Genomic DNA, 26,796 nt, shown 5'->3' with positions numbered 1-26,796 from the left:
CGCCTTATCTCAGTTCACTGGTCATGATGGCAACACCCATCCGTAGCACGCGCTCCAGCAGGTGTATCTCACTGATCATCCCTAAAGCCAACACCTCATTTGGCCGCCTTTCGTTCCAGTTCTCTGCTGCCTGTGACTGGAACGAATTGCAAAAATTGCTGAAGTTGGAGACTTTTATCTCCCTCACCAACTTCAAACATCTGCTATCTGAGCAGCTAACCGATCGCTGCAGCTGTACATAGTCCATCGGTATATAGCCCACCCAATTTACCTACCTCATCCCCATACTGTTTTTATTTATTTACTTTTCTGCTCTTTTGCACACCAATATCTCTACCTGTACATGACCATCTGATCATTTATCACTCCAGTGTTAATCTGCTAAATTGTAATTATTCGCCTACCTCCTCATGCCTTTTGCACACAATGTATATAGACTCTTTTTTTTCTACTGTGTTATTGACTTGTTTATTGTTTACTCCATGTGTGTTGTCTGCTCATACTGCTATGCTTTATCTTGGCCAGGTCGCAGTTGCAAATGAGAACTTGTTCTCAACTAGCCTACCTGGTTAAATAAAGGTGAAATAAAAAATAAAAATACTCTTACCACCTGAGCCACACAGGACCACTGAGAGGAGCATGCGGTGGCATATTTCTGCTTTACCAAATGAGGAGCGTTACAACCTTCACACACCAGACAGAGTTACACTTAAACTACATATTTTTAATTGGCGCTTTGCCCTTTGACTTTCAACAATTCACTATTTCTAATGACCCGGTTGAGAAGTAGAAAAGTACAAAGATCTTTTATAACCAAGATACACCCCTCTCAACTTACATGACGAACCACAGATCCTAGGAACAGTTCACGAAGGTTAAGATTTCTATGAAAGATATCTATAAAACACAGCAGACACTTCCTGCTGTGTCAACAGTTCTCATTATAAAGACCCGTGTCTGGCCTCCTCCATAATGTACCCAGAACCATGCATAATGTCTGGGTCTGGCCTCCTCCTACTCCAAACCAAGCCCGTCTCACCCTGGCACGGTATAGAACAGAACCATTACCTTTACTGTCTGGAATGCTCTTTAGGCTTTATTACCCAAAGACATCGTAAATCCCCTCTGTCAGTGCTATCTCATAGAGATGACGCTATCTCATAGAGGTGGCGCTATCTCATAGAGGTGACGCTATCTCATAGAGGTGACGCTATCTCATAGAGATGACGCTATCTCATAGAGGTGACGCTATCTCATAGAGGTGACGCTATCTCATAGAGGTGACGCTATCTCATAGAGATGACGCCATCTCATAGAGGTGACGCTATCTCAGAGGTGACGCTATCTCATAGAGATGACGCTATCTCATAGAGGTGACGCTATCTCATAGAGGTGACACTATCTCATAGAGGTGACGCTATCTCATAGAGGTGACGCCATCTCATAGAGGTGACGCTATCTCATAGAGGTGACGCTATCTCATAGAGGTGACGCTATCTCATAGAGGTGACGCTATCTCATAGAGGTGACGCCATCTCATAGAGGTGACGCTATCTCATAGAGGTGACGCTATCTCATAGAGGTGACGCCATCTCATAGAGGTGACGCTATCTCATAGAGGTGACGCCATCTCATAGAGGTGACGCTATCTCATAGAGGTGACGCTATCTCATAGAGGTGACGCTATCTCATAGAGGTGACGCTATCTCATAGAGGTGACGCTATCTCATAGAGGTGACGCTATCTCATAGAGGCCCATCCTCAGTGGAACACACACACAATACTCTATTCTGTCGAATGTAACAACTATTATAACGTAATACAAGCATTATAACAATCTTTATAACATAATCTTGCAATTTTCCACGACAAGCAACGAAGCACTCTCTGTCTCATCCTCTACTTCGACCTTTCAAGCTTTCCATTCACTCACTCTCTACCTCCCTCCACTCCCCCATCTCTCCCTCCATCCCCCCATCTCTCCCTCCATCCCCCCCATCTCTCCCATTTCTCTCTCCCTCCATCCCCCCATCCCTCCCATCTCTCTCTCTCCACCCCCCATCCCTCCCAGCTCTCTCTCCACCCCCCATCCCTCTCTCCCTCCATCCCCCCATCCCTCCCATCTCTCTCACTCTCCACCCCCCATCTCTCCCTCTCTCCCTCCATCCCTCCCTCTCTCCCTCCATAACTCCCATCTCTCCCTCCATCCCTCCCGTCACCACCCATCTCTCCCTCTCTCCCTCCATCCCTCCCTCCCTACCCCCTTCCCTCTCTCTCCAGTGAATGCAGTTGATTAAGGGATGTCGCAAGGTTGAGTGTGTGTGTGTGACAGTTGATTGAGGCGATGTCGAAGGGTCTCTCTCTCTCTCTCTCTCGCTCTCTATCTCTCTCTCTCTCTCTCTCTCTCTCTCTCTCCATATCTCTCTCTCTCTCTCTCTCTCGCGCTCTCTCCCCATCACTCTCTCTCTCTCCCCATATCTCTCTCTCCCCCCATATCTCTCTCTCTCCCCATCTCTCTCTCTCTCTCCTCATATCTCTCTCTCTCCCCATCTCTCTCTCTCTCTCCTCATATCTCTCTCTCTCCCCATCTCTCTCTCTCTCGCCCCATCTCTCTCTCTCCCCCCATATCTCTCTCTCCCCCCATCTCTCTCTCTCTCCCCCCATCTCTCTTTCTCTCCCTCTCTCTCTCCATCTCACTCTCTCCATCACTCTCGCCATCACTCTCTCCATCTCCCTCTCTCCATCACTAATTATATGAATTCATCCTGTGGATTATGTCGCCATCTTGTGGTAGTTTTTATTTATATGCCAGGAAGTCTGCACTCGCGCATGGGAATCCAGAAATGAAAACAAAACGACTGGCCACATTGAGGCAGTTTTGTTAAAGTAAAATGGTCTTCGGGCTTTGGAGAACTTTGTTAATGTGTGTGCGGATATTAAATAGGCTTACCTTGGTACTTTCAGAAGCTTCAAATCCAGTCTCCCTCTCTCCCTCTCTCTCTCAACCCACTCCATGGATTCTGACTGTAACCATATAGCGACCAGAGCACAAAGAGTCTTTGGGCTAATGGTGAAGAGAGAGACTGGATGAGACTGGTGAGCTGTGTCATTAAAAAGACTGTCATTGAATTGAGACTGGTGAACTGAGTCATTAAACAGACTGTCATTGAATTGAGACTGGTGAACTGAGTCATTAAAAAGACTGTCATTGAATTGAGACTGGTGAACTGAGTCATTAAGAAGACTGTCATTGAATTGAGACTGGTGAACAGAGTCATTAAGAAGACTGTCATTGAATTGAGACTGGTGAACAGAGTCATTAAGAAGACTGTCATTGAATTGAGACTGGTGAACAGAGTCATTAAGAAGACTGTCATTGAATTGAGACTGGTGAACTGAGTCATTAAGAAGACTGTCATTGAATTGAGACTGGTGAACTGAGTCATTAAGAAGACTGTCATTGAATTGAGACTGGTGAACAGAGTCATTAAGAAGACTGTCATTGAATTGAGACTGGTGAACAGAGTCATTAAGAAGACTGTCATTGAATTGAGACTGGTGAACTGAGTCATTAAGAAGACTGTCATTGAATTGAGACTGGTGAACTGAGTCATTAAGAAGACTGTCATTGAATTGAGACTGGTGAACTGAGTCATTAAGAAGACTGTCATTGAATTGAGACTGGTGAACTGAGTCATTAAGAAGACTGTCATTGAATTGAGACTGGTGAACTGAGTCATTAAGAAGACTGTCATTGAATTGAGACTGGTGAACTGAGTCATTAAGAAGACTGTCATTGAATTGAGACTGGTGAACTGAGTCATTAAGAAGACTGTCATTGAATTGAGACTGGTGAACTGAGTCATTAAGAAGACTGTCATTGAATTGAGACTGGTGAACTGAGTCATTAAGAAGACTGTCATTGAATTGAGACTGGTGAACTGAGTCATTAAAAAGACTGTCATTGAATTGAGACTGGTGAACTGAGTCATTAAAAAGACTGTCATTGAATTGAGACTGGTGAACTGAGTCATTAAAAAGACTGTCATTGAATTGAGACTGGTGAACTGAGTCATTAAAAAGACTGTCATTGAATTGAGACTGGTGAACTGAGTCATTAAACAGACTGTCATTGAATTGAGACTGGTGAACTGAGTCATTAAACAGACTGTCATTGAATTGAGACTGGTGAACTGAGTCATTAAACAGACTGTCATTGAATTGAGACTGGTGAACTGAGTCATTAAAAAGACTGTCATTGAATTGAGACTGGTGAACTGAGTCATTAAACAGACTGTCATTGAATTGAGACTGGTGAACTGAGTCATTAAAAAGACTGTCATTGAATTGAGACTGGTGAACTGAGTCATTAAAAAGACTGTCATTGAATTGAGACTGGTGAACTGAGTCATTAAAAAGACTGTCATTGAATTGAGACTGGAGAACTGAGTCATTAAAAAGACTGTCATTGAATTGAGACTGGTGAACAGAGTCATTAAACAGACTGTCATTGAATTGAGACTGGAGAACTGAGTCATTAAAAAGACTGTCATTGAATTGAGACTGGTGAACAGAGTCATTAAACAGACTGTCATTGAATTGAGACTGGAGAACTGAGTCATTAAAAAGACTGTCATTGAATTGAGACTGGTGAACAGAGTCATTAAACAGACTGTCATTGAATTGAGACTGGTGAACTGAGTCATTAAAAAGACTGTCATTGAATTGAGACTGGTGAACTGAGTCATTAAAAAGACTGTCATTGAATTGAGACTGGTGAACTGAGTCATTAAAAAGACTGTCATTGAATTGAGACTGGTGAACTGAGTCATTAAAAAGACTGTCATTGAATTGAGACTGGTGAACAGAGTCATTAAGAAGACTGTCATTGAATTGAGACTGGTGAACTGAGTCATTAAAAAGACTGTCATTGAATTGAGACTGGTGAACTGAGTCATTAAAAAGACTGTCATTGAATTGAGACTGGTGAACAGAGTCATTAAGAAGACTGTCATTGAATTGAGACTGGTGAACAGAGTCATTAAGAAGACTGTCATTGAATTGAGACTGGTGAACTGAGTCATTAAGAAGACTGTCATTGAATTGAGACTGGTGAACTGAGTCATTAAGAAGACTGTCATTGAATTGAGACTGGTGAACTGAGTCATTAAGAAGACTGTCATTGAATTGAGACTGGTGAACTGAGTCATTAAGAAGACTGTCATTGAATTGAGACTGGTGAACTGAGTCATTAAGAAGACTGTCATTGAATTGAGACTGGTGAACTGAGTCATTAAGAAGACTGTCATTGAATTGAGACTGGTGAACTGAGTCATTAAGAAGACTGTCATTGAATTGAGACTGGTGAACTGAGTCATTAAGAAGACTGTCATTGAATTGAGACTGGTGAACTGAGTCATTAAGAAGACTGTCATTGAATTGAGACTGGTGAACTGAGTCATTAAAAAGACTGTCATTGAATTGAGACTGGTGAACTGAGTCATTAAAAAGACTGTCATTGAATTGAGACTGGTGAACTGAGTCATTAAAAAGACTGTCATTGAATTGAGACTGGTGAACTGAGTCATTAAAAAGACTGTCATTGAATTGAGACTGGTGAACTGAGTCATTAAACAGACTGTCATTGAATTGAGACTGGTGAACTGAGTCATTAAACAGACTGTCATTGAATTGAGACTGGTGAACTGAGTCATTAAACAGACTGTCATTGAATTGAGACTGGTGAACTGAGTCATTAAAAAGACTGTCATTGAATTGAGACTGGTGAACTGAGTCATTAAACAGACTGTCATTGAATTGAGACTGGTGAACTGAGTCATTAAAAAGACTGTCATTGAATTGAGACTGGTGAACTGAGTCATTAAAAAGACTGTCATTGAATTGAGACTGGTGAACTGAGTCATTAAAAAGACTGTCATTGAATTGAGACTGGAGAACTGAGTCATTAAAAAGACTGTCATTGAATTGAGACTGGTGAACAGAGTCATTAAACAGACTGTCATTGAATTGAGACTGGAGAACTGAGTCATTAAAAAGACTGTCATTGAATTGAGACTGGTGAACAGAGTCATTAAACAGACTGTCATTGAATTGAGACTGGAGAACTGAGTCATTAAAAAGACTGTCATTGAATTGAGACTGGTGAACAGAGTCATTAAACAGACTGTCATTGAATTGAGACTGGTGAACTGAGTCATTAAAAAGACTGTCATTGAATTGAGACTGGTGAACTGAGTCATTAAAAAGACTGTCATTGAATTGAGACTGGTGAACTGAGTCATTAAAAAGACTGTCATTGAATTGAGACTGGTGAACTGAGTCATTAAAAAGACTGTCATTGAATTGAGACTGGTGAACAGAGTCATTAAGAAGACTGTCATTGAATTGAGACTGGTGAACTGAGTCATTAAAAAGACTGTCATTGAATTGAGACTGGTGAACTGAGTCATTAAAAAGACTGTCATTGAATTGAGACTGGTGAACAGAGTCATTAAGAAGACTGTCATTGAATTGAGACTGGTGAACAGAGTCATTAAGAAGACTGTCATTGAATTGAGACTGGTGAACAGAGTCATTAAGAAGACTGTCATTGAATTGAGACTGGTGAACTGAGTCATTAAACAGACTGTCATTGAATTGAGACTGGTGAACTGAGTCATTAAACAGACTGTCATTGAATTGAGACTGGTGAACTGAGTCATTAAAAAGACTGTCATTGAATTGAGACTGGTGAACTGAGTCATTAAAAAGACTGTCATTGAATTGAGACTGGTGAACAGAGTCATTAAGAAGACTGTCATTGAATTGAGACTGGTGAACTGAGTCATTAAAAAGACTGTCATTGAATTGAGACTGGTGAACTGAGTCATTAAGAAGACTGTCATTGAATTGAGACTGGTGAACTGAGTCATTAAACAGACTGTCATTGAATTGAGACTGGAGAACAGAGGTGTAGGTTATAGTTTGTGCAACGTTCCAACCGGAATCTGTAGCAAGGACACCAACAAACAACACATACAGAGTTGTAAAGCGCCAGAATAAGTTACCGGGTAGGGAGTGGGCAATTTCATTACGTTTCTCACTCTGGTAGCCTACGGACAAACATTAAGAATAAGTTACCGGGTAGGGAGTGGGCAATTTCATTACGTTTCTCACTCTGGTAGCCTACGGACAAACATTAAGAATAAGTTACCGGGTAGGGGGTGGGCAATTTCATTACGTTTTTCACTCACCACATTTATCCACCCTGGTAGCCTATGGACAAACATTAAGAATAAGCTACGTGGTGAGTTGATAAGCTACGTGGTGAGTTGATAAGCTACGTGGTGAGTTGATAAGCTACGTGGTGAGTTGATAAGCTACGTGGTGAGTTGATAAGCTACGTGGTGAGTTGATAAGCTATGTGGTGAGTTGATGAGCTACGTGGTGAGTTGATGAGCTACGTGGTGAGTTGATGAGCTACGTGGTGAGTTGATGAGCTACGTGGTGAGTTGATGAGCTACGTGGTGAGTTGATGCCTATTCGGCAGCTAGTTAGCTAGGTGTGAAGTGATCATGCTTCTCTGTATGCGTTGTTTGTTGGCAACCTTGTACTTTATGAAGTTTTTGGAAAAGATTCCTGTTGAAACGTTCCACATATTATAACCTACCCGGTGTGTAGGGAGGGTGGAGTCTGTGAATTCAAAAACAAATGTAATTATACAGATGATTAACAAAACATAACGACAGAATTCATACCTTGTTTTTTGTTGTGTGGTGAATGAAAAAAAAAAACTGTTTTGATAATGGTTTTCATACACAGACCTTGTCCATAATGTAGAGGCCTCTGGGATATTCACTGAGGAGGAAAGGGAGGAGGAGGGTTAATGGGATCTGCATGGCAAACCAATAGACATACCTTTGAATGGTCTCCTCACGAGTGAGCAGTTCAGTCATCTCCACCCAATACAGCTAGCCTTCAACATACTCTTATAGTCTTCAACATACTCTTATAGTCTTCAACATACTCTTATAGTCTTCAACATACTCTTATAGTCTTCAACATACTCTTATAGCCTTCAACATACTCTTATAGCCTACATATTCTTATAGTCTGCAACATACTCTAATAGCCTTCAACATACTCTTATAGCCTTCAACATACTCTTATAGCCTTCAACATACTCTTATAGCCTTCAACATACTCTTATAGCCTACAACATACTCTTATAGCCTTCAACATACTCTTATAGCCTTCAACATACTCTAATAGCCTTCAACATACTCTAATAGCCTACAGATTCATATAGCCTTCAACATACTCTTATAGCCTTCAACATACTCTAATAGCCTTCAACATACTCATATAGCCTTCAACATACTCTTATAGCCTTCAACATACTCTAATAGCCTTCAACATACTCTTATAGCCTTCAACATACTCTTATAGCCTTCAACATACTCTAATAGCCTTCAACATACTCTTATAGCCTTAAACATACTCTTATAACCTTCAACATACTCTTATAACCTTCAACATACTCTTATAGCCTACAACATATTCTAATAGCCTTCAACATACTCTTATAGCCTACATATTCTTATAGCCTTCAACATACTCTTATAGCCTACAGATTCTTATAGCCTTCAACATATTCTTATAGTCTTCAACATACTCTAATAGCCTACATATTCTTATAGCCTTCAACATACTCTTATAGCCTACAGATTCTTATAGCCTTCAACATATTCGTATAGTCTTCAACATACTCTTATAGCCTACATATTCTTATAGCCTACATATTCTTACCTCTTTGTTGATTGATATCCATTGAATTGTGATCATTCTACTATTTTAGAAAGATTTGCACAAATATGAAAAGAAAAGATAAAACGGTATACATGTAGATCACGGCAAGGGACAAACCTTAAATTGAGGAGATCTTTACATGTTTCAGTTAAGAACCTGCACCTGCTGTCCTTTCAAATCCAAACGTTTCAGTTATTAAGAACCTGCACCTGCTGTCCTTTCAAATCCAAACATTTCAGTTAAGAACCTGCACCTGCTGTCCTTTCAAATCCAAATGTTTCAGTTAAGAACCTGCACCTGCTGTCCTTTCAAATCCAAATGTTTCAGTTAAGAACCTGCACCTGCTGTCCTTTCAAATCCAAACGTTTCAGTTAAGAACCTGCACCTGCTGTCCTTTCAAATCCAAATGTTTCAGTTAAGAACCTGCACCTGCTGTCCTTTCAAATCCAAATGTTTCAGTTAAGAACCTGCACCTGCTGTCCTTTCAAATCCAAACGTTTCAGTTAAGAACCTGCACCTGCTGTCCTTTCAAATCCAAACGTTTCAGTTAAGAACCTGCACCTGCTGTCCTTTCAAATCCAAATGTTTCAGTTAAGAACCTGCACCTGCTGTCCTTTCGAATCCAAATGTTTCAGTTAAGAACCTGCACCTGCTGTCCTTTCAAATCCAAATGTTTCAGTTAAGAACCTGCACCTGCTGTCCTTTCAAATCCAAATGTTTCAGTTAAGAACCTGCACCTGCTGTCCTTTCAAATCCAAATGTTTCAGTTAAGAACCTGCACCTGCTGTCCTTTCAAATCCAAACGTTTCAGTTAAGAACCTGCACCTGCTGTCCTTTCAAATCCAAATGTTTCAGTTAAGAACCTGCACCTGCTGTCCTTTCAAATCCAAATGTTTCAGTTAAGAACCTGCACCTGCTGTCCTTTCAAATCCAAATGTTTCAGTTAAGAACCTGCACCTGCTGTCCTTTCAAATCCAAATGTTTCAGTTAAGAACCTGCACCTGCTGTCCTTTCAAATCCAAATGTTTCAGTTAAGAACCTGCACCTGCTGTCCTTTCAAATCCAAATGTTTCAGATGGCCAGTTAAGAACCACCACCAACCTGCAAGAACTTTGAGGATTTTAATAAAATAACCCTTGTTGAACCCTGACATCTTTAGGAGTGTATGAAGATCCACTCCACATAAAATGCTTCCTGCTAAATCAGTGTTTCAGACTATAGTATATTAATCATTTGATTCGCTGGGTTTCTTTGACCTGACAAGAATGGCTGAGTAACTAGCTTTATTTCTGATTGGCTGGAGGCTAGTTTCACCGTCCAATCATTACAGATCTACAGGGGTAAAAACGTTTCCCCATGGCGATACTTTGGCCCACGAGAAGGATTAGAAAATGGCAGATAATATTAGTACATTATTGTATTCTATCCATGCCGGCTTTGGCTGGCAACCTGAGACATGAAACAGACAGGTGGGAGGGCAGACAGGCTACCTGAGACATGAAACAGACAGGCTACCTGAGACATGATACAGACAGGTGGGAGGGCAGACAGGCTACCTGAGACATGAAACAGAGAGATGGGAGGGCAGACAGACTACCTGAGACATGAAACAGACAGGCTACCTGAGACATGATACAGACAGGCAACCTGAGACATTATACAGACAGGCTACCTGAGACATGATACAGAGAGATGGGAGGGCAGACTGGCTACCTGAGACATGAAACAGAGAGATGGGAGGGCAGACAGGCAACCTGAGACATTATACAGACAGGCTACCTGAGACATGATACAGAGAGATGGGAGGGCAGACAGACTACCTGAGACATGAAACAGACAGGCTACCTGAGACATGATACAGACAGGCAACCTGAGACATTATACAGACAGGCTACCTGAGACATGATACAGAGAGATGGGAGGGCAGACAGGCTACCTGAGACATGTCGTGGAAATTTCCTCCATTTACCAAATCATGGGAGCAAACCACACAAACAAGTCAGAGTTAGTTATCAAAGTCCATCTTTAATTATATCAGCTCTATCACAATCCGGTGACTCTCAGATAAATTCAGTGTCTCTCAGTGAATTCTCTGAGAGCCCCCTTACAATGCAACTGAGTTCCTTTAATAGCTCCCAGTGAATCCTCTGAGAGTCCCCTTACAATGCAACTGAGTTCCTTTAATAACAAAGACACACATAGTCAGACAGCATAGACATAATTCATCGTTCAGCTTTGTCTCCTTTCCCAAACCCCAGAACCATAAACCAATCCTCCATATCAACAGGCATATATCAAATTGTCATTTAGATACAACCAACTCAAAATACAACCTCCTGGACAAACTCACGGAGAGGAGAATGAGGCTATAGGTTAAGTTAGAAACAACATTAGAGGGAGCATAGAATGATTCCAGACACTGCAACCCTTCTTTCCCCACAAGAAAAAGGTAGGGAGTAAAAGATATGTTTACACATGATGACACTTTGACCTCTCCCCTCTCAGTGGCCCATGCAACTTAGTTTTGACATAGAACAGATAACTGCAACCTCGCCACAGTATTATAGAAAAATACCATTCTGATGAGAAGTAACTTGCACACATTTGATGAATATTAAACATCTTACAAATGTTACCAACAAATTCTGATCCTTCCACGACAGACATGATACAGAGAGATGGGAGGGCAGACAGGCTACCTGAGACATAAAACAGACAGGCTACCTGAGACATGAAACAGAGAGGTGGGAGGGCAGACAGGCTACCTGAGACATGATACAGACAGGCTACCTGAGACATGAAATAGACAGGCTACCTGAGATGTGATACAGACAGGCTACCTGAGACATGAAACAGAGAGGTGGGAGGACAGACAGGCTACCTGAGACATGATACAGACAGGTGAGAGGGCAGACAGGCTACCTGAGACATGAAACAGAGAGGTGGGAGGGCAGACAGACTACCTGAGACATGATACAGACAGGATACCTGAGACATGAAACCGACAGGCTACCTGAGACATGAAACAGACAGGCTACCTGAGACATGAAACAGACAGGTGGGAGGGCAGACAGGCTACCTGAGACATGAAACAGAGAGGTGGGAGGGCAGACAGACTACCTGAGACATGAAACAGACAGGTGGGAGGGCAGACAGGCTACCTGAGACATGAAACAGAGAGGTGGGAGGGCAGACAGACTACCTGAGACATGATACAGACAGGTGGGAGGGCAGACAGGCTACCTGAGACATGAAACAGACAGGCTACCTGAGACATGAAACAGACAGGTGGGAGGGCAGACAGGCTACCTGAGACATGAAACAGACAGGTGGGAGGGCAGACAGGCTACCTGAGACATGAAACAGACAGGTGGGGGGGCAGACAGGCTACCTGAGACATGAAACAGACAGGTGGGAGGGCAGACAGACTACCTGAGACATGATACAGACAGGCTACCTGAGACATGATACTTATAGGCTACCTGAGACATGAAACAGACAGGCTACCTGAGACATGATACAGACAGGCTACCTGAGACATGATACAGACAGGCTACCTGAGACACGAAACAGACAGGTGGGAGGGCAGAAAGACTACCTGAGACATGAAACAGACAGGTGGGAGGGCAGACAGACAGACTACCTGAGACATGATACAGACAGGCTACCTGAGACAGACAGGTGGGAGGACATACAGACTACCTGAGACATGAAACAGACAGACTACCTGAGACATGATACAGACAGGCTACCTGAGACATGAAACAGACAGACTACCTGAGACATGATACAGACAGTCTACCTGAGACATGAAACAGAGAGACTTCCTGAGACATGATACAGACAGGCTACCTGAGACATGATACTTATAGGCTACCTGAGACATGAAACAGACAGTCTACCTGAGACATGAAACAGACAGACTTCCTGAGACATGAAACAGAGAGGTGGGAGGGCAGACAGGCTACCTGAGACATGAAACAGAGAGGTGGGAGGGCAGACAGGCTACCTGAGACATGAAACAGACAGACTACCTGAGACATGATACAGACAGTCTACCTGAGACATGAAACAGAGAGACTTCCTGAGACATGATACAGACAGGCTACCTGAGACATGATACTTATAGGCTACCTGAGACATGAAACAGACAGTCTACCTGAGACATGAAACAGACAGACTTCCTGAGACATGAAACAGAGAGGTGGGAGGGCAGACAGGCTACCTGAGACATGAAACAGAGAGGTGGGAGGGCAGACAGGCTACCTGAGACATGATACAGACAGGCTACCTGAGACATGAAACAGAGGTGGGAGGGCAGACAGGCCCTCGAACAGTGGGTTAACTGTCTGTTCAGGGGCAGAACCACAGATTTGTACCTTGTCAGCTCTGGGATTTGAACTTGCCGCCTTTCGGTTACTTGTTCAACACTCTAACCACTAGGCTACCCTGCTGCCCCCAAAAAATGTGTATGCTAAAAACGAGTGAAGTGTCACTACCGTAAACCATAACTGCGGAAAGGGGTGCGCAGCCCGTTGCAGCCCTAGTCTGCCCTTTAAATACACTACTAGTGCCGTTGCTAACTACTAGCGCCGTTGCTAACTACTAGCGCCGTTGCTAACTACTAGCGCCGTTGCTAACTACTAGCGCCGTTGTTAACTACTAGCGGCGTTGCTAACTACTAGCGCCGTTGTTAACTACTAGCGCCGTTGCTAACTACTAGCGCCGTTGCTAACTACTAGTGCCGTTGCTAACTACTAGTGCCGTTGCTAACTACTAGCGCCGTTGCTAACTACTAGCGCCGTTGCTAACTACTAGCGCCGTTGCTAACTACTAGCGCCGTTGTTAACTACTAGCGCCGTTGCTAACTACTAGCGCCGTTGCTAACTACTAGCGCCGTTGTTAACTACTAGCGCCGTTGCTAACTACTAGTGCCGTTGCTAACTACTAGCGCCGTTGCTAACTACTAGTGCCGTTGCTAACTACTAGCGCCGTTGCTAACTAGCAACACTGCTCGCATTTTTTGCAGAGTTATGGGATAGCCTGTTAGTAGGGCCGTAGAACGTTCAGGCTGCTGTACAGACATTATGGAGGTTGTAGTCTAGAGCGCCCGGTTACATCGTGTTTGAGAGCATTTTTTTACCCTCTAAATGGTTAAAAGAGTGTGACATAGATGTCATTGTTGCAATAGTCTGTGACTGGGCAAAATATACTATCATCTTAAATTGACATGTTGAATTGCACTGAACAAAAATATATAAACGCAACAACGCAAAGTGTTGAGCTGAAATAAAACATCCATAAAACAAGAAATGTTCCATACACACATCCCTGTTAGTGAGCATTTCTCCTTTGCCAAGATAATTAATCCATATCAAGAAGCTGATTTAAACCGCGTTATCATTACAAATGTGCACCTTGTGCTGGGGACAGTAAAAGGCCATTCTAAAATGTGCACTTTTATCACACAACACAATGCCACAGATGTCTCAAATGTCGAGGGAGCTTGCAATTGGCATGCTGACTGCAGGAATGTCCACCAGAGCTGTTGCCAGATAATGTAATGTTACATTATCTACCATAAGCCGCCTCCAATGTCATTTTAGAGAATTTGGCAGTACTTCCAACCAACCTCACAACTGTAGACCACATGTATGGCTTCGAGCTAAAGGGTAGAGCTGCCCCTTTCAAGCAGTGGGACAGTAATCCGGACACTTATAATAAATCCCCACTATGCCCTCAAACGAACCATCAGACAAGCAAAGCGTCAATACAGGATTAAGATTGAATCCTACCTCACCCGCTCTGACATTCGTCAGATGTGCCATTTTCTATGGCATTAATCCTGGCTACAGCGCGCTCCGGATCTGTGGTTACTACAGGTTCTCATCTATCCACAGGTATGCCGTTTACCGTAATTCGTTGTGGTTTGTCTTTGAGAAGAGCGCAAACATTTATTGTGGACAGTCTGAGCACTGATGGAGGGATTGTGCATTCCTGGTGTAACTTATTTATTTTTTATTTCATCTTTATTTAACCAGGTAGGCTAGTTGAGAACAAGTTCTCATTTACAACTGCAACCTGGCCAAGATCAAGCATGGCAATTTGACAAATACAACAACACAATGGAATAAACAAAACATACAGTCAATAATACAGTAGAAAAATAAGTCTATATATATATATATATATATATATATATATATATATATATATATATATATATATATATACACATATAATGTACCGATCCTGTGCAGGTGTTGTTACACATTATCTGCCACTTCGAGGATGATCAGCTGTCCGTCCTGTCTCCCTGTAGCGCTGTCTTAGGCGTCTCACAGTACGGACATTGTCATTTATTGCCCTGGCCACATCTGCAGTCCTCATGCCTCCTTGTAGCATACCTAAGGCACATTCACGCAGATGAGCAGGGACCCTGGGCATCTTTCTTTTGGTGTTTTTCAGAGTCAGTAGAAAGACCTCTTTAGTGTCCTACGTTTTCATAACTGTGACCTTAATTGCCTACTGTCTGCAAGCTGTTGGTGTCTTAACGACCGTGCCACAGGTGCATGTTCATTAATTGTTTATGGTTAATTGAAAAAGCATGGGAAACAGCCCTTTACAATGAAGATCTGTGAGGTTATTTGGATTTTTACGAATAATCTTTGAAAGACAGGGTCCTGAAAAAGGGGCATTTCTTTTTTTCTGAGTTTACAAGTAGTGATGAAGTCAATCTCTCCTCCACTTTGAGCCAGGAGAGATTGACATGCATATTATTAATGTTAGCTCTCTGTGTACATCCAAGGGCCAGCCTTACATGTGGCACCTGGCCACACGACTAGGGCCTGTAGGACCTGCCTTGTTGATAGTGCTGTTAAGAAGGCAGAGCAGTGCTTTATTATGGACAGACTTCTCCCCATTTTAGCCACTGTTGCATCAATATGTTTTGACCATGACCGCAATTTGATCAATTTACACATTTATTTATTACAAGATTTAGTTGAGGTTTAGGATTTAGTGAATGATTTGTCCCAAATAAAATGATTTTAGTTTTTGAAATATTAAGACTAACTTTTTCCTTGCCATCCATTCTGAAATTAACTGCAGCTCTTTGTTAAGTGTTGCGGTCATTTCAGTCGCTGTAGTAGATTACATGTGTAGTGTTGAGTCATCCGCATACATAGACACACTGGCCTTAATCAAATCCAGTGGCATGTCATTAGTAAAGATTGAAAAATGTAAGGGGCCTAGACTGCTGCCAGGGGAATTCCTGATTCCACCTGGATTATGTTGGATAGGCTTCCATTAAAGAACACCCTCTGTGTTCTGTTAGACCGCTGCAATGATTAGATTCCTGTCTAAGGCACTGTATCTCAGTGCAAGAGGTGTCACTACAGTCCCTGGTTCGAATTCAGGCTGTATCACATCTGGCCATGATTGGGAGTCCCATAAGGCGGCGCACAATTGGCCCAGCGTCATCCAGGTTTGGCCGGGGTAGACCGTCATTGTAAATAAGAATTTGTTCTTATTCCTTAACACAACATTGGAATCACTACACAACTTATTGTATGACCTCTTAAACACTATATTAGGTCCAGCCTTTGGAACTTTGGGTTTCCTACATATGGCTACTGTATTTTGATCACTACATCTGGTGGATTTGTGTAGAGGGTAAATTATTATGTTTTGGTCTTCAAAGTATCACAACCTATTTCTGCATATTGATTATGAATTTGGACATTGAAAACTGGTGTTTTGACACTGTGTTGTAAATCCAAAAATATGACAACAGGAAGCGGAAACAGTATAATTAAAGTTATGTTTTATGAATATAAATGGTACATTTGACAGTTTATCGATCGCTTTGGCTAATTTTTTTTTAAACAGTCTTAACATTTTCTAAACTCTAAGTGAAATTGTCACAACAGTTTTATGGGACATCACAACTCTATTGCACGTCTGTAAAATGTAGTAACTCCCCCTAAAAACATTTAATTCATGCTTCAAAATCTAGTTATTTTTCAGTAAATTGGCCAATGCCACCAAAATGAAACAAAATGTTTAGATGTTTTATTCACCATGGCAGTCAACCCTGGAAATGTTTAGATGTGTTTTCACCATGGCAGTCAACCCTGGAAATGTTTAGATGTGTTTTCACCATGGCAGTCAACCCTGGAAATGTTTAGATGTGTTTTCACCATGGCAGTCAACCCTGGAAATGTTTAGATGTGTTTTCACCATGGCAGTCAACCCTGGAAATGTTTAGATGTGTTTTCACCATGGCAGTCAACCCTGGAAATGTTTAGATGTGTTTTCACCATGGCAGTCAACCCTGGAAATGTTTAGATGTGTTTTCACCATGGCAGTCAACCCTGGAAATGTTTAGATGTGTTTTCACCATGGCAGTCAACCCTGGAAATGTTTAGATGTGTTTTCACCATGGCAGTCAACCCTGGAAATGTTTAGATGTGTTTTCACCATGGCAGTCAACCCTGGAAATGTTTAGATGTGTTTTCACCATGGCAGTCAACCCTGGAAATGTTTTATATACACATTTCAGTTTTGTTCTACTTCTTTGTACGGTACTATACCAGAATGTCAGTTCCCTCTCGCTGAATGCTGTGGTGTATCACAGAGCTTTTTAGATACCGATTTCAACAGGAAATGCACATTTGTATGTTTACAGTAAATATATTTTTGTAGCAATGTGTTTACATGTAAACAGAACGTTCACATTTGCATGTCCAGTTTTACATTTATTACATGTAAAGTCATATTAGTGAACAGAAACATTTTGCCACAAAATGACATCCATGCTAAATAAAATAAAAAGTTAAAAAAGAAACAATGAAAACCTGAGGTAGTTCTGTAAAAAAAAAAAAAAAACTACCTCCTCACAGTGTGTCACGCTACAAGTTCCCCTCTTCTTGGTGGACATCCTGTCGTCAATTCAACGTCTATTCCACGTTGGATCAATGTAATTTCATTGAAATGACATGGATACAACGTTGTTCAACCAGTGATTGAAATAAGCTAGCAAGCTTACCTCAATTACCTCGTTAGACTCTTGTATTGCCCTTGATCATGATTTTCAGTTCCATTACATTACGCAGAAGAGAAATTGGACGAAGGCGTCTTCTGAATGGGGAAGTATTGTTAATTAAGAGCCACAATGCTCGGTCTGAACATTAACAAGCATCGCTTGCGATTAGGGTTTGGAAACAGTAGGACCTTATCTTTAATTTCTGCATCTTTTAAAAACGTTTTTTTTTTTACAAACGGTTCAATTGATACACACCTTAACATTTTGTTGTTGCAAATATATTTTCAGATTTTGGTTTGCGCAAAGGTATAACCTAGTACTAACCCTTTCGCTCGAACCTCTCACCCTTTCGCGACTGCTCTCCTCTCATGTCCTTTCCCAGCCGCCGTACTTTCTGCTGGCCCCGCCCCTTTGTTGCATATTCTCGAAAGCGTACAGGCCGCTCTTTGAAAAGCTAGTTAGATAGCTAACTAGAAGACTATTGAACACTTCGAAAGGGAAACATAAAACTTGAGCTGGTGAGTAAAGCATTAGATATCTACCAATGGTCATAACGGGTCGCCCAGACGTCGTTATTAGTCGTTAGGTTTGCATAACCACTAGCTAGCTATCTGCTCTTTAGACCAGCTGCTGTTTAGCTTGGTAGCTAGCTAGCCAATAGCTCCTACTAACCCATTTGAAGCTGTGCTCAAACTCAGTCGATACACCAATACAATTATTGTTTTCTGACTGGTAACTACATGCAGATCGATTTTAGCTGTATAGAATAAGCTATGTTAGTTAGCTTGTTAGCTATGTTAGTTAGCTTGTTAGCTAGCGGAATTATGCTTCCAGGTTGGATCCTTCAAAATAAAAGCCGACATAGGAATATTTAAATTAATTAATGGTCACCTGATATTGTTCTATTTAGTAAAAACAAAATATTTAAAATGAATGATAGAAAATGTATCGATTTGACACACTTGACAGCAATTGAATCTGACTATACATGTAGATATTGGGTGGTAGAGTGTTTTTGTATTACACCACATCCTCCTATCTACACAGGTGACCTCACAAGGAATTCCCCTCCTGCTCTGGTGGGAGGAAGAAGATCCAGTGTCATGACAACTCAGAACCTGGAATAACTTGTCTTGGTCGGACACTCACAAAAGCAGCACTTCCTGAAACTCCCAGTGTGGGAGGAGAGATCTAGGAGACCTTTGAATCCATATGAAAGGAAAGACACCTCACCCTACTTTTTTTTTGACCAAGACACATTGTAACTCATCAGAATAGGATCATTTAAGAATCTTTTGGGACAAAATGGATCGAGAGAAGGGAATGTTGATGGATGAAATCGAAAAGGGTTTATGGAATTTAACCGAGGACAATCTGCGTTACCTCTGTGAACGTCATGGACACGGTGGGAAAGATGGCTTCCAAGTTAAAGCCATGGATCACCGCTCGTTGCGGCGTAAAATCCTGGAGGAAATGTGGGACAATACGGACTCGATGAAATCAGAGGAGCAGGGAATATCTTGGTTAGTCCGACTGAAAGAGGACATCGGGAGGATACAGGAGGAGGGTAGCAGTGCTGCTGATGATGATGATGATGCTGTAGACTGTGACGAAGAATGGAACGGAGAGGGCGGGGTTCAGTTACCTAGCAATGGGTTGGAGGTGGAGCCCATGAGTTCCAGCCAATCTGATGATGATGTAGACTGTGATGAAGAAAGGGACGAGGAGGTCAGGGATTGGATGGCTAGCGATGGGCTGGAGGTGGAGTTGTCTCCAGAGAGGCACACACCAGAGCAGAGAGTGAGAGAGGTGAGTACTTGATTTCCCAGTCTTACATTTTGTTTCGCAGGTCTTTCCTTGATTCCTCGACCTCCCTTTTATAAAAAAAGATCTGATGTTCCTCCTCTTGGTCTTTCTCCACATCTGGGGTGTAATCATTATTCCAAACAGTTGTAAAAAGTTTTACAACGGGGGGGAAAAAAGTGTTTTATATAAGACAAAGTCGGGTAGGTCCCTCCCCGTTTTCATTCCGTTGACTTCTGTTTGTGTTCTTGTGAATACACCCCTGATGTTCCTCCTCTTGGCCTTTTCTCATGCAATGGATTTTGAGAAGTAGTTTGAATAATTGAGGAGGAATTGAGGAGAGACTTGGCGGGTAGGGGATGGTGTCCCAACCTGTTTCATTTGGTATTTTTACCGTTTCCAGGACAAGCCCCCCCGGCCCCCCGCCACCCTCTCGAAGTCCCCGGGTCGTGCGTCCCGCGGTAGCGCCCTGCTGCGCTGTCTGAAGAAGAGGGCGTCTGTGCAGCTAGACGACAGCAAGACAACTCGCACAGGAGAGAAATCTCACAGCCCGTCTAGCGCTAAACGATGCAAGAAAACTCTCCCAGGAGACAGGCCTAGCTCCCATATCTGTGATCACTGCGGGAAGAATTTAGGAAGTCAAAAAAGCCTGAAAAGCCACATGCGCGTTCATACCGAAGAAAAACCTCATGAGTGCTCCGAGTGTGGGGAGACGTTCCGTCTGTTAAGAAGCCTTAAAAAACATCAGAAACTTCACACTGGTGAGGTCAGAGGGACGAAGAAAGTCAAAGTCCCTCATCCGTGTCCTCACTGCGGGACGATGCTAGCTTCGAAGAAAGAATTAAAGGATCATCTGAGAATCCGCCACACGGAGAAAACTCAGCTCTGCTCTGAATGTGGCAAGAGATTCTCTAGCACCTACGCCCTGAGGAAACACCAGAGGCTACACACTGGGGAGCAGCTCCACCTCTGCCCTGACTGTGGGAAGACCTTCTATACTCAGGCACACTTGATATCTCACCAGAGGGTCCATGCCGAACACAGGGAAAGGCCGCATGTGTGTCCCGTCTGTGGGAGGGGCTTTACAGCAGCTTCGTCCTTGAAGTCACATCAGAGTATTCACACCGGAGAGAAACCTTACCTCTGCGCTGAATGCGGGAAGAGTTTCAGAACATTAGGACACTTCACAACACACCAGAAGCAGCATGTCGAAGCAAAGCCATCTTTCCCTTGCCCTGTTTGCAATCAGTGTCTCTCAACAAAGCGCAACCTGGTATTTCACCAGAGAATGCACACGGGAGAGAAGCCTTACCACTGCTCTCAGTGTGACCGGCGCTTTGTTAATGAGCAGAAATTGAAAAGTCATCAGCGTGTACACACTGGAGAGAAGCCCTACCTTTGCTCCCAGTGTGGGAAAAGTTTCGCTCTTTCACAAAATCTTAAAAAGCATCTCAGGGTGCATTCAGGTGAGAGACGTTACAGATGTACCTATTGTGTAAAGAGTTTCATTTCTTCATCTGGTCTGAAATCACACCTGCAAACGCACACTGGAGTGAAACCCTGCCACTGCCCTGAATGTGGGAAAGGTTTCTCAGAGAAGAGAGCTCTGAAGAATCACATGCTCACACACGGGAGAGAAACCGCTCCAACGTTCCAATGTCTGTGAGAATGAAACTCAGCACCCGGAGATCACATGCTGGGGTTGAAGAGCATAAATAACTGCCATTAGAATGAGTCGCTCTGGATAAGAGCGTCTGCTAAATTACTAAAACGTTTTAAAATAAAACTTAGATATTGTACACCGCTGCCTTCCCGACTCCCACGTGATAGTTCATTTCTGTCTTATTTTCTCTGAAAAGACTTAACAAAGAAACGACCATTAACTAGTTATTTTGTGTCTGGGTGTTCTGTTTATGAATTGTCTGCTTGCTTTGAACTGTTCTATCTAGCCTGAATCCAGAACCTGTTTTGTGCTAATATGTGTGTGTATATATAAATGTATATATGACTCCCATTTTGGCATGTATTTAGCAGTGTATGGTCAGTACCAATGTGGACACAAAAAGGACACCACTTGCCTGTTTGTTTTTTTAATGTTGTGAGGTTGCTTCTGTTGTCTTCTACTACGGTTGGCTCCCGCTATGGTCGTTTTTAGAAGAAGTCTGCCAAGACAACTGTACACATCTGAACGAAGCAACTAGATAAATACATTATGACATCTTATTCCCCGAGGTAACGAACACGCCTGCACTGATCTGCCTCGTATCTTTTGCATAGAGTTGATCAGAAGGACTCCCGACTACAATGGGCTGTTATAATGTTCAAAAATAATACTGAAGTGAAGTGAATTTATTTGTCAAAACAGGCTGATTTAGGGGGGGGGGGGGGTAGGCCGCCATTGTAAATAAGAATTTGTTTGTTAACTGACTTGCCTAGTTAAATAAAATATATATAAATATATTTTTGGATGTCATCCAAATAAAATATTTATATATTTTATTTAACTAGGCAAGTCGTGGTGCTCCCTGTGCACATTGAGTACGAGTGTGCGCATGTGAGTTGGCCCCCGTGAAAAGGATGCAACCCGGAGATATACAGTGCGACAGGTAACCTAGCGGTTAAGAGCGGTTAACCGAAAGGTTCACTGGTTCGAATCCCTGAGAGTAAATAGGTGAAAAATCTGCCCTTGATGAGCAAGGCACTTAACTCTAATGGCTCCTGTAAGTCGCTCTGGATAAGAGCGTCTGCTAAATGTTTTATATAGACCGTCCACACGTCAGCGTTTTGCGAACGTGCGTAGGTTACGTTGAAAACAGTTTTCCATTTGGGATGCGGTCTCCAGTTCATTTATAGGCCGAGGCTACGAATATAAAGTGTTCTCCCCCGCCTCCGTCCCTCTCCTTTAGAAACATTTTTCTCAAAACTAAGGATACAAATCATGTTTTGTGTTATTTTACACACACACACATTCAAGTTTCTCTCTTTAAACGATGCTTTACTCCCCCTCTTCTGAACCCTCGACCAATGTGATCGACATGGGGCTGTAGGCTCATATTTCTGAACGGCTGGAATATATCAACTCTGTGGCGATTTGAAAGAATATTCCCAATATATATATATATATATATATATATATATATATGTATGTATGTATGTATGTATGTATGTATGTATGTATGTATGTATGTATGTATGTATGTATGTATGTGTGTATGTATGTATGTATGTATGTATGTATATGTGTGTGAAGGCTTTACTGTCTGTTGTGACGGATATTGCCTTGAATAAGACGCAGTTTACACGCTGCATTGGAGCGAAAACGATCAGCCAGAGTTACTGAACACTAAATGCTTCCTCCATTAGCTAGCTACTGGCAGCATTATGTTATCGCAATAAATGAGTTTGTATTATTATTATTATTAATAATAATAATAATATCCATTAATTACATGGCAGTTTAGAAGAAGTCTGAAGAAGCAACTAGCCACATGTGTTTATATATTTATTTAAAGGTCTAGGCTCCAATTCTTCTGAATGAGTGTATCTCTATCCGCTTCTTGTAATGTGTCATTGCTTATGAACTAATGAATGGTATTTTTAACAGACCCACGTTATGTTCCCCGGGCGCCTGAAGACGTGGATTTAAAGCAGCCTCCCCAGCACCTCTCTGATTCTGAGGAGTTGTTAAATGCATTTCAGTTGAAGGTATTTAGTTGTATAACTGTCTAGGTACCCCCCTTTCCCCTGGACTCATCTTTTAGTTCTACATCAATACATGCACAATTCATAATGTAGATTATAGTGTTCATAGTGTACTCTGTCGTTTTTATCTTACTGTTCATAGTGTAGTTTTTAGCTTACACTGTCCATAGTGTACATATTGTATGTGAATTGTGTATATCTTGTCCGTATATTCTGTTTGTCTGTCTGTCTGTAGCCTAGATTCTGTTTATTGTGTCAGCACCATATCACCGAGTCAAATTTCTGTACATGCAAATGTGTTTGGCGAATAAAGGTGATTCTCCGTTCCATCCGTTGACTGGAGGAGGAAGTTACAGATGTTGACATGTCTCACACAGTTGTTCATCTAATGTTTCATTTTTTTATGTTTAAAAATTAAACGTGTTTTTCCAAATAATAAGACATGTTTGTTCCTGCTTGGCCCCAGTGGTGAGACTGGTTTGGATGCTGAGTCATGAAGTTGAGCTAATTTTTCGGTCTTGTATCTATCTTTCTTAAACCAGTGTTTCCCAACCAAACTCGGTCCGTTTTAGTTTTTGCCCCCTCCAGTACTTCACAGCTGATTCAAATAATCAACGAATCATCAAGATTTGACCATTTGAATCCGCTGTGTAGTGTTAGGGCAAACCCCAAAACGTGGCAACCCTTGGGGTCCCGAGGACCGATAGAAAATGGGATGCATTCATTAGTTGCAGGTCATAGTAAACAGTTTTGCAACATAAAATGTTATGCAATGAAAACTAGTTTCGTTTGGACAAATCCCGAGTAAATACACCCAATGGATTAATGTATAGATCATTTCATAAAACTACTTTCACGTTTGCTTTCATCACCCCATTTGGTAAATTACTCAATCATAAACAATAAAACTAGTGAAAATCACCAGTAAACTCACTGAACACTCCTCTTTCTCTCTGTGCTGTGTAGAATTGCTTGCTGTTTGGGATTTTAGGCAGGGTTTCTGTACAGCACTTTGAGATATCAGCTGATGTAAGAAGGGCTAGAAACATACATTTGATTTGACATAGGCACGTGGGATAATACGTGTACTGAGTAATTGTTCTTCGAATTTAGCTATGACGCAATAGAGTGTATCTATGTCCCCAATGAGCGTAGTTGTATTACTGTTCTCGAGACTCTCTCCGCCTTCTGCTCTCAAGTCCTTCCTGTTCGCCCCGCCCCTTTGTTTTGTTCTCATCTGGAACGTGAACAGGCCGCTTGCGTTTGAACAGGTAGCTAGAAGACGACTGAAAACTAAGAGGATTACGTTTACAATCCAACCGGTGAGTAAATCATTAAGGTATCTACTAACGGCCAGAAGGGGGTCGTCCAAAAATATGTAATTAGCAAGTTGTTAGGTTTACATAACCGCTCATTTAGCTGGATAGCTTCTCTTCAGACTAGCTGTTGATTTTTTTTAGCTTAGTACCTAGCTAGCTAATTGCTCTTGTAAACAATGTTTTAAGCTGTAGTTCATACTGAGTCGCTATTCGAATAAAATGATTGTTTTCTGACTCGTAGCTACAGGCATATCGATTGTAGCTACTATATGAAATCATCGAGTTACTGTTGTATTATCTGTCTGTATTAGCCATGTTAGCTAACGTTAGCTGCTTCTTCTTCTTTAGGATTTGATTGGCGAATCGCATCCAACTTTTAGGGGCGCACGGCGCCACCTACTGTACTGGTGTGTGAGGCCATTCGGCCTACGTACGTTAATTGATATGGTAATACAAAATTAGGGAAAAGGAAAATTGCCCTGCCAACTATAATAATAATAAAAAAACACCACCCCAATCCACTATTTGACCCTCTTCTAAACTCTACTCCAGACCAATGGTCTGAGAGAACAGAACACTACCACTCTCTGTTTCCCCCACACTCTCCACCAGGTCTGAGAGAACAGACCACTACCACTCAACACTCTCTGTTTCCCCCACGCTCTCCACCAGGTCTGAGAGAACAGAACACTACCACTCAACACTCTGTTTCCCCCACACTCTCCACCAGGTCTGAGAGAACAGAACACTACCACTCTCTGTTTCCCCATGCTCTCCACCAGGTCTGAGAGAACAGAACACTACCACTCAACACTCTCTGTGTTCCCCACGCTCTCCACCAGGTCTGAGAGAACAGAACACTACCACTCTCTGTTTCCCCACGCTCTCCACCAGGTCTGAGAGAACAGAACACTACCACTCAACACTCTCTGTTTTCCCCACGCTCTCCACCAGGTCTGAGAGAACACTACCACTCTCTGTTTCCTCACGCTCTCCACCAGGTCTGAGAGAACAGAACACTACCACTCAACACTCTCTGTTTTCCCCACACTCTCCACCAGGTCTGAGAGAACACTACCACTCTCTGTTTCCCCCACGCTCTCCACCAGGTCTGAGAGAACAGAACACTACCACTCAACACTCTCCGTTTCTCCACGCTCTCCACCAGGTCTGAGAGAACAGAACACTACCACTCTCTGTTTCCCCCACACTCTCCACCAGGTCTGTGTCGCACCAAACGGCGGCGGTTATAAACACTGGGAAACTTCAACTGATCCTCCTCAACACTTAATGCCAGCCCATGTATCACTCCTTTCAAAGATACCCTGCTCCATAGAGCAAAGCAAATCACATGTCCCTAATGGTGTGATCTGTAGCGCCCGCTCCCCCTGGGCTGAAGAAACACAGTAAATCATCACTTATCCACTCCTAGTTACTCTCACCACCTCAACAGTCCCCAACCTCTTCTCCACCCAACCTGACAGCACATATGGATCTGCCCCCCCCCCCCAAAAAAAAAATGCAAGGAACCATTTTTCTTTCTACACACCCACCCCTTTCTACACACCCACCCCTTTCTACACACCCACCCCTTTCTACACACCCACCCCTTTCCACACACCCACCCCTTTCCACACACCCACCCCTTTCCACACACCCACCCCTTTCCACACACCCACCCCTTTCCACACACCCACCCCTTTCTACACACCCACCCCTTTCCACACACCCACCCCTTTCTATACACCCACCCCTTTCCACACACCCACCCCTTTCCACACACCCACCCCTTTCTACACACCCACCCCTTTCTACACACCCACCCCTTTCCACACACCCACCCCTTTCCACACACCCACCCCTTTCCACACACCCACCCCTTTCCACACTACACACCCACCCCTTTCCTTACTACACACCCACCCCTTTCCTTACTACACACCCACCCCTTTCCACACACCCACCCCTTTCCACACACCCACCCCTTTCTACACACCCACCCCTTTCTACACACCCACCCCTTTCCACACACCCACCCCTTTCCACACACCCACCCCTTTCTACACACCCACCCCTTTCTACACACCCACCCCTTTCTACACACCCACCCCTTTCTAC

General features: G+C 42.7%; 1 protein-coding gene across 1 annotated transcript; it reads left to right on the top strand.

Moving 5' to 3' along the window:
• The first annotated feature begins 18,238 nt into the window (after positions 1 to 18,238).
• Positions 18,239 to 23,792, top strand: LOC110485351 (uncharacterized). The gene is made up of 3 exons (XM_021556417.3): positions 18,239 to 18,372; positions 18,902 to 19,663; positions 20,061 to 23,792. Exons 2-3 carry the CDS (start codon positions 19,160 to 19,162, stop codon positions 21,321 to 21,323), a joined length of 1,767 nt encoding a protein of 588 aa, XP_021412092.3. The 5' UTR covers positions 18,239 to 18,372; positions 18,902 to 19,159; the 3' UTR covers positions 21,324 to 23,792.
• Positions 23,793 to 26,796: the final 3,004 nt, after the last annotated feature.

Source organism: Oncorhynchus mykiss, chromosome 13 (assembly GCF_057628025.1).
Source record: "Oncorhynchus mykiss isolate SJ-2025 chromosome 13, ASM5762802v1, whole genome shotgun sequence".
NCBI lineage: Eukaryota > Metazoa > Chordata > Actinopteri > Salmoniformes > Salmonidae > Oncorhynchus > Oncorhynchus mykiss.
The sequence above is the reverse complement of the archived record's forward strand: the minus strand, read 5'-3'. Positions and strand labels throughout refer to the sequence as shown.